At 41.3% G+C, this 9,233-nt stretch overlaps 2 protein-coding genes across 2 annotated transcripts; one reads left to right on the forward strand and one right to left on the reverse strand.

Moving 5' to 3' along the window:
* Positions 1-2,424: 2,424 nt before the first annotated feature.
* On the reverse strand, positions 2,425-4,390 carry TRAM1L1 (translocation associated membrane protein 1 like 1). Its single transcript, XM_077882442.1, has one exon. The coding sequence runs from the start codon at positions 4,324-4,326 to the stop codon at positions 3,214-3,216; it is 1,113 nt and encodes a 370-aa protein (XP_077738568.1). The 5' UTR covers positions 4,327-4,390; the 3' UTR covers positions 2,425-3,213.
* Positions 4,391-4,528: 138 nt separating this feature from the next.
* LOC144304012 (uncharacterized) lies at positions 4,529-6,745 on the forward strand. Its single transcript, XM_077882443.1, has 2 exons — positions 4,529-4,985; positions 5,550-6,745. Exon 1 carries the CDS (start codon positions 4,584-4,586, stop codon positions 4,983-4,985), a length of 402 nt encoding a protein of 133 aa, XP_077738569.1. The 5' UTR covers positions 4,529-4,583; the 3' UTR covers positions 5,550-6,745.
* The last annotated feature ends 2,488 nt before the right edge of the window (positions 6,746-9,233 follow it).

A 9,233-nucleotide genomic window follows, 5' to 3' on the forward strand; every position in this document is an offset into this window, starting at 1 on the left:
AATAAAATAGATAGATAAATAAATAATTTTAAAAATAGTATCAGACTATACTCTGTCTTCAAGAAATTTTAAATTATTAATGTTGCAAGTCATCTTCTTAAACCCATTCCAGGTTAATACACTATTGGCTATACATATATTTCCTCTACAGGTAAACAAATACCAAAGAGAGATAAATGAAAATATTTACAAGGTTATCGGGGTTTATTTTAATTGAAATGAAATGGAGAATTATACTGATTACCAGGAAAATAACAGGGCTTAAAATTTGCTTGTCTTATATGAAATATGTAGGTTGCAAAACACATTTACACTATTTAGGAAAAATGGGAGACACTTTTAGTTGCTAGAATAATTTTAAACAAAATTTACTTTGAATACATCCTAGAAAATCTATACCTGTAGACTTATTTAAGGAATAAAGTCTGGCAGTCATTGATGCCAATGAATCAGTACAAAATCTTCAAATTCAAATATCAGACATACCTTTATGACTTTTGCAACTTTTGGTGACTAGCTATTTGTGTTTTCTTTGAGCTAATGCATGCCTGCTTTAATAATACCTTGAGTAATCATAACGGAAATTTTGTTTCCACATGGTCCATTTTAACAGAAATCAAATTATCACACTAAGATCTATTGCAGGATATTTTTTTTGGAGTGTAGTATTAAAGAGTGACTTAATTTGTATTGCTGAATGTCATTTGTAGCATTGCTACATAATTTGCCACAAATTTATACTCTGACAACTCATTTTTGTGGGGAGTTGAGATGTGTACAGCATCCTTCCCCCTTTCTCTTTCCATAACCTCGCTACCTTTCATGAACCCGTATTTTACAAGAAATATGCTTTGCTTTTTTTCACAGGTGAAGCATGTAACCTAACTTGACCAATCAAACCAGTATACCCCTTTACCAAATGAGTTCACTAAAGGTAACTCTCAGTGTTCTGAATTCTAGAAATCTGGTTTTTATCTCTTCTTCTCTACTATGTAGTATGCAGGTATGAAGTCTAGAACTGCTATAATCATTTGCTCACAAGCAGAAAGTTAATCTGAGAGGGACAAAGCCAAGAAAATCCCAGGGAAATCCATCTAGGCCCTAATCATATTTAGTGTTAAGTCCAATTTAACTCTTGGAATTGTCAGTTACATGAGCTAATTTTCTTGTAATCATTTGCCAGTTTGAGTCAGGCCTGTAATTACTTTCAGATGAAGTATATAATGGATAAGAATTTTGTGGAACACATGGGTGGCTTAGTCGTTGAGCATCTGCCTTGGCCCAGGGCATGATCCCAGGGTCCTAGGATCAAGTCCCACATCAGGCTCCCTGCAGGGAGCCTGCTTCTCCCTCTGCCTATGTCTCCGAGTCTCTCTCTCTCTCTCTCTCTCTCTGTGTGTGTCTCTCATGAATAAATAAATAAAATCAAAAAAAAAATAAAAAAAAAAGAAAAGAGAAAAGAAAAAGTTAGTTGTTACCTTGAGTGGGGCTACAAGGTAACAGACTAGAACTCCTTAAAAGTGAGGCAAGTGAGAAAGACCACTCTGTTACATGAGAAGTTGAAAATCTTTAAGATTGCACAATGGTTGGTTAAAGTGGAGTTATTTAATTTGGGGGCCTCAGGGCATGTGCTACCAACAAGACAGCAACTGAAGGGGTAGGGGAGTAGAATGATGGATTCTACAGTCTAAAAAGAAACAATCTTGCTTTGTTATATATTTCTCAAAGCAAAGAGAAAAGAAAGCTCGGCCAAGAGTGGCTCTTCTGTCTTTAATCTGCAATACGAGTATACTAAGTTTAATTTCCAAAGACCTCCATGACTGGAAAAGCCAAATTACCCACAATAAACCAAATAGAAGGCTATCAAAATCAAAGATGAGAGATGTCGTGGGACAAAAGAGAAGAATGGGAGATCTATGGCCTTATGCTAGCATATTTTTCAGGCATTGTCTCCTGAAAAAAAACATAAATACTCACATGATGGAAAAGAAATCAAAATGAAGGTTGAGAAAAGGAGATAAATAAAATACCCACTACAGGCCATTCTTTCTACTGGGTTCAGTAATGATACTATCCATACAACTCTATCCCCACATACACTTTAGTATACCACATATCCAAAATAGGGCTCATACGGATGAATGTTTCCCAATTAATGATGTTAGCAGCGCTATAGTTACAACAGTATTTTTGACAAGCCTTTCATAAGACTACCTAACCAATTTTCAAACTACTTTAGGTTAGTGTGTTTTCTGCGTGTAATTTGCTGACATCCTTTTTATAGATATAAGTCAAGTAAGCGTTGTTTTTCAAAATGATTTACAGGTTCAACAATATTTTTCCAAGATGCTGTGGATGCCAAACTTATAACAAGCCTCAGTAAGAATAATTTTTTAAAAACATAGCAAAAAACACTAAGTCCGATTTCCTTTTACAGTAAATATTTAATTTTTTAAATTTCTAGTTTACAAGGGTTTCAAATGGACAAGAATGATTTACCTCTCCAGTAACAGTCTTATATTAATTCAAGATATTTCAATTCAATATATGGTAATAAATTTCCACATATTACCCATTAGTGTTTTGTTTTGTTTTGTTTTTAATGGGGAGGTAACATTAACAACCACTATCTATAAAACGCATCATTATTTTGGTGGTTTTAACAAATGTCTTCTCCAGTTGTAAGTTCTAAAAAAAAAAAAAAAAAAAAAAATCAAACAAAATTTAAAAATTCTAAGAATTAGAGAACACTGAAGACGTAATGAAGTTGAGTTCCACCTTTATAATAATTCCGTTTTACCCTAAAGGGGAATATTCAAAAATGTGACATCGCTCTACCAGACCACCTTGCGACTGCTCTAAAAGATTGGCAGGGGCAAGAACTTGTGTCACTGATAGGCGGGATTTTTTAGTCCTCTCTGCAAATCATTAAGAAAATGTTCCAACGCAACAAAACAAAATATGGTGGCGATCCCTGAACCATCTTGATGATGAGTAGCTTAGTCTCTATCAAAATTTTTTCCCCACTCATAATAATCATCCTCCCCTCAAATGCCTTAAAAAAAAAAAAAAGAAAGAATACATTACACAGAACAATAACAGATCGAAGACAGCACAAGTTATTTTCAAGAACAGAAAAATCTCTAGCGCACAGATATGTAATAGTAAAGAGCAGACTTCTTTGGGGCCAGTCATCAACCAGCTTGGAGTTCGTTAGGAAGATTTCTCTTTCCTTTTATGGGGAGAGTCCACTCTGTTTGCAGTCGCCACACCGTTTTCTGTTCCTTTTCTAGAAGACCGCCCTTTAGTCCGTTTCTTCTTCACACTTGGGGCCTGCAGGGTAGTGTCTTCCTCCATCCACCTCTGCAGCTGGACATTAAATAAATTCCAGGTTACGTAGGCTTGGATGGTGCAACTGGACGAGAGCACCGCGATTTTGGCGGCCAGCACGTTGACGTTTCCAGCGGTGGCGTCGGAATTCCGCGCCTGCCCTCCTGCCAGGTGAAAGCCGACAGTCACCACCGAGACGATCAGAGTCACAAACCGGCCCGAGACGAACACAACCGCCCACAGGGAAAACTCCTTGTGGTACTTGTCGTCCCTGAAGTAGAAGAGGTCACAGATGTGGGAAAGGAATTCCACGAAGTAGTGCATCGTCAGAAGGACGAGGCCCAGGTGGTTCAGGTACAGCAGGTAAGCTCCGGCAATGTGGAAGAGGTGCAGCCCGATGTAGACCAGCTGGCGCGGGACGTCCTGCTTTTTGATCCTCTGGAAGTAGAGCTCCGGGAAGGCGTGGAACCAGTAAGCCAGCTGCGATATGTAGAAGAACTTCATCTGGAAGGTCATCATGTTGTGAGGCGGGGCCCTCCACAGAAGGGTGGGGTCCGACAGGCAGTTTTCCGAAACCAGGATGGACGTGCCCCAGACACAGGACACGAGGTAGAAGGCGCTGAACTGGCCCGACTCGTTAAAGCGGCTTTGCTTGGGCTTGGGGAACTGCATCCGCCTGTTGATCTTGTCCAACACGTACTCCTGGATGGTGGCGTGAATGATGATCGCCACCAGCATGTAGAAGAACACCGTGGCCAGGTCTCTGATGCCGTAGTAGTACAGGAACTTGGGTTCCGGCGCTCGTTCCTCGGCCGCGGGGAAGGGGACGCTGTGCTGCAGGGTGATGAAGACGATGGAGGCCTCGGCCGTGCCCTCGAACATCAGCCCCAGCACGAAGAACATCCCCACGCAGGCGACGAGGTCCGCGTGGTTCTGCAGGATGAACTCGTGGCTCAGCACCGGGGGGTTCTTGGCGCTCTTCTTGCGAAACGCCATGGCAGCGCTCCCCACACGCTCTCCGACGAGCCGCGGCGGCCTCCGCGCCCGCCGCCCCCCCGCCCCCGCCCCCGCCCCCCGCGGCCGCCGCCGCCGCCGCCGCCGCCGCCGCCGCCCTCCTCACCGCGCCGCCGCCGCCGCCGCCGCCGCCGCCGCAGCAGCTCCGGGGACTCCCCGCCCCATCCCCGAGCCGGCCCCGGGTCGCCGCGGCCGCCCGGAGCACCGCGAGCCAAGGCGAGGGCCGGGCCGCACTGAGCATGCGCGCCAGGGCCCGGCGGAGGCAGGGAAGGAAATCGAGCGCCGCGCCCCTGCCCCGCGCCAGGCCCGGGCTTGCGAGCGTGGATGCGAGCGTGGATCGTCGGCGCCGCCGCCCGCCGCCCGCCCCCCGCCCCCGCCCCCGCCCGCGCCGTCCAGCGGCTTCCCGAGTCCCCGCGCCGCGGCGGCTCCGGGGGAGGTCGGGGCGAGGCGGGACGGCCACTCCGGCTGCGCGTCAGCGTCACCGCGTGACCCGTGACGTGACAGCGGGGAGAGCCGCGGCCTGGCCAGGTGCTCGGCGTCCGCCAGGTGCCCTCTGGGCGCTCGCTGTGGTCACGACAGCAGCCCTCCTGGAACACGCGAGGACGGACGGAAACACGGGCGCAGGCACTTTTCGAATTTAGGTGTTTATTTTATTTTTTATTTTTTTATTCATTCATTCATTCGTTCGTTCGTTCATCTATTTATTTATTCATCTATTCATTCACCTATTTATTCATTCATTTTTCATTCAATCATTCATTCATTTATCATTCATTCATTCGTTCGTTCGTTTATTTATCTATTTATTCATCTATTCATTCATTCACCTATTCATTTTTCATTCAATCATTCATTCATTTATCTATCTATTTATCTATCATTTATCTATTTATCCATTCATTCATTTATTCATTCATTCATTCGTTCGTTTATTCATTCATTCATTCATCTATTTATTTGTTCATTCATTCATTCATTTATCCATTCATTTACTCATTCAATCATTCATTCATTCATTTATCTATTTGTTTATTCATTTATTCATGCAATCATTCATCTATTCATCTATTCATTTATTTATTCATTTATCTATTTATTCATTTATTCATTCGTTTATCTATTTATTCGTGTATTCATTCAATCATTCATTTTTCTATTTATCTATCTATTTATTTATTTATTCATTTATTTATTTATTTTTACAGGTGAGAAGCGGAGGGACAGAGACGTTAAGTAAAATGCCCCAGATCACACAGCTGGTAAATATGTCAGAACCAAGGTTTGAATCCAGTCCGGACCCAGAGCATGGGCTCTTCACTACTGTACGGTTATTGCCTTTTATTGTCAGTCGTTCACACGTGGAAATATTTTGCTACAGCAAGAACGAAGCAGGCTAAAAAGAAAAACTAGTTCGCCGCGTTAGCAATGATAACAACTGTGACATTAACTGTATTTATTGTATCTTCAGAGGTTGAGTTGGTGGTTGGGAGGCGAGATCTATTTGTCAGCACGTGGGAGAAGGCATTTCGGCTATAAAGCCCAAAACTGATTTTCCGTACTCAAGCAGATGAGAACCTCATGTTTCATTTTTATGACTGTTGCATATAAATGTGCTAAAATACACATATTGGAAAACGGCTTCTTTTGTAAATGCTAATGCCTTACTCTATTCAAATATCATGGCAGGTTTCAAATTTCTCTTTGAATCCGGAGCCATTTTCTTGTTTCTTCTGGGGCCCATGAGATCATAATCATTACTGATAGTTAAAGTTTGAAGTTTGGAATATACATGTCAAAAGAAAAGTGCCACAGAATTTAAAGAATAGAGCTTACATTAAATTTAGAGTGGCCAAAGTGCCTTTTACCACTGTTTCTCTGCATGCTGTGCACTAACGAAAGATGCAGTCCAACTGGTGTAATTACTTCGAAGGTATTGATTGAACAAATACTCTGGATCAATGCAATGTGCCGACATTTCTTAGAGCATGGAATTTGTTGTGGACACTGCCCCTGAGTTAGGGAAGGTACTATGTATTGTACCATATTAGAATTCTCCATTTGGCCTTCCTAGCTGTTACTCCCAGCTGTTGACCCTAACAGCTCAATTATGAATGCTATTTGGGGTTAACAAAATCAGGAAGGCATTACAAATAGAGATGCAAAAATTAGGGCATCAAAAACAGAAGAAGAAATCAAACTTGTTGGAAGTTGTCAGGAGGAAACAGTCAAGGAGAATAGTGCCTTGTGGGAATTATCAAGAGTTTATTCAGGAAAATACATATTTACCTTTTTGAAACAAATCATTTTAAAACAGAATTCATCAGTCTTTCTGTAAGAATACACAATGACTATGCTTATTTTGTGGCATACTAACTGAATATAAAAAATACGTGAGCAGAAACTTGTGTTTGTCTTTCTGTTTGGCATAACTTTTGACAAGCCTTCCAACTCCACCTATGCAAACGTGATAGATTTTGCCTTCAGGAAAGGTCCATATCAAAGTGAAGAGCATAAATGCTTATGCATAGATATGAACTATTATTTTATTACTAAAAGGAAGAAAGGCCATTATAAGTGAGTATAAAATTGTCTCTTAACTGTCTCTTGAAAAAACCTTTTCCCCTCTTGCTTTCCTTGTTTTTCAAATAGAGAGACTTCTTTAGCTATATATCTTCCCTTTCTTTGAGTTTGTAACACCAAATGATGTTCTGTAGTTTGAAGTTTCCGCTTAAGCTTTACTGTAAATATAGTTCAAGGGCTTGAGTTTTTTATTTAGATTTCACACTAACATCCTTATAAAAATAGAAAAATGTCAAATTTCTGAAATTATTGGAATCTGTAAGACTATTATAGTAATATATAATAGGATGTTTGTTTCCAGTAGTTTTATTGGCACTTTTCTCTGACAAAGAATAAAGTGCATATAACCATATTTTCAAAAATTTTGATAATCAATATAATGATATTATAACTTCATATATTTGGGGAGGGGGTATTCCTCCTTTATGCACAGTCCTCTGCCTAGGCTAGATATTCATTTTTTTAAATAATAAATTTATTTTTTATTGGTGTTCAATTTGCCAACATACAGAATAACACCCAGTGCTCATCCCGTCAAGTGCCCCCCTCAGTGCCCGTCACCCAGTCACCCCCACCCCCCGCCCTAGATATTCAATTCAAATGTAGACTTCTGCTTTCTGTCATGATGGAATAACTGGTTAATTGGTTGAACTTACACTCCTACTGTAAATAATTGGCAGATTAGACAACTTATATGAAATAATTTGTTTTCATACATTGGGAAGCATCAGACTATAATCACTGACAGAATGGAGACAAGTGAAGTGAACCCCACAAAACTGACCTAATTTTCTGCCTGGAAGCACTTTCCACTGTGCAGGTGTCACCAGCTATACCCCAAGGCCTGACTGCTCCCCTCCTTGTCCTCCCAATCTTTGTCCCACATTTTCCCCTAAGCTCTTCTTTCTAGCCTATCTCTTAACTCAGGCAGATGGAAATGGAAACCACCCCTGAAGCCATAGCAACTGCCCTGACAAAACCTCCAGTCAGCCCAGACCACCCAGATCAGTTTGACTGTCATCCCTCACTTGTGCCAACACACAGGGACCTTGGAGTGACTCTAGAATGATCAACAACTACCTTTATTTCATTATAATACTAAAATCTCCACCCAAGGAGGAACACAAGCTCATTTACATAACATACAATGTGTGTATATAGCCATGTTTCCTTAAGGCGCATGTGCGAACTTAGGCCCACCTTGACATCTAATGACAGGGCTTGCCTATCTGAATATTCATTCTAATCCTAAATAAAAGGAACCCGTCCACTCTTGTTCAGGGAATCACAGCCTTGGAAGCCATTGCTTGTGATCTCCCTATTTGTTGTAAATAAAAGTTTTCTTTGTGACACAACTCAACCTGGTACAAAGTCACGTTGGTTGGTTCAGTTACACAGGGAGGGGAAATCTAAGAAGAGCCTGGAAACCTTGCTGAATTGAGGAGAGACAAGAGTTAGGACATGCTAGAGCCTCTGATTGGCTAGGCATAATAACTACAGAGAAAGGTCTTTAAAGTGCTCCAGAAATCTGCAAAAGTGTTCTCTAGACACTGTTATTAAGTCCTATATGCATAAGGTTAAAATATGTAAGAGCAACCAAAGACTGGTGGAGGAAATGTAAAAGTTTCCAAGGATCCCAACAGGACTAGGAGACTTTCAAGTTTGGAACTGTTAGAAATTAGAATTTTCTGGGAATTCTTGTGAAACTCTACTTCAGTAGAGTCCCAAGAAAAGTCAGGCTAAAGTTGCCCTTGGGAAAAAGCTAATTCCCATTGCCCACATAAAGTTTTCAAGAAGCCTTGAAGAGATCAAGGTTCCCTGAAAGGAACTTTACTGGCTGCCAGAAATATCCAGCCCTCAACAATGTGAAATTCATATTATTTAGCATCTAATAAAAATTATGAGGCAAAGGCTGAGTTCAGCTGGAACTATTTTATTAGAAAGCCTACTTGTGGCCTCTCCACGTGGCATTGTCATAGAACAGTGGCTTCAGGCCCTAAGAATGAGTTTTCTTGTGAAATACACAGATATTTTATGGCCTTTCATGACCTAGCATTGGAAGTTATGTCCTATCACTTTTCTGGTCACAGTGGGCACAAAACTTTCAGGCTTAAGATGGGACAGGTATAAGAGGAGGTGGGAAGCACAGACATTCCCTCCATAAGAAGTGTACCACACAGGATTTGTAGGTAATTTTTAGGTAGCCACATTCTTTCCTTTGGTAACAAACACTATTTCCTTTCACAAGAAATATATACTGTTCTTCCCCATGCAAACAAAATTCTCACCCCAATATACCAACAGTCTCA

This window comes from Canis aureus, chromosome 33, assembly GCF_053574225.1.
Source record: "Canis aureus isolate CA01 chromosome 33, VMU_Caureus_v.1.0, whole genome shotgun sequence".
Classification (NCBI taxonomy): domain Eukaryota; kingdom Metazoa; phylum Chordata; class Mammalia; order Carnivora; family Canidae; genus Canis; species Canis aureus.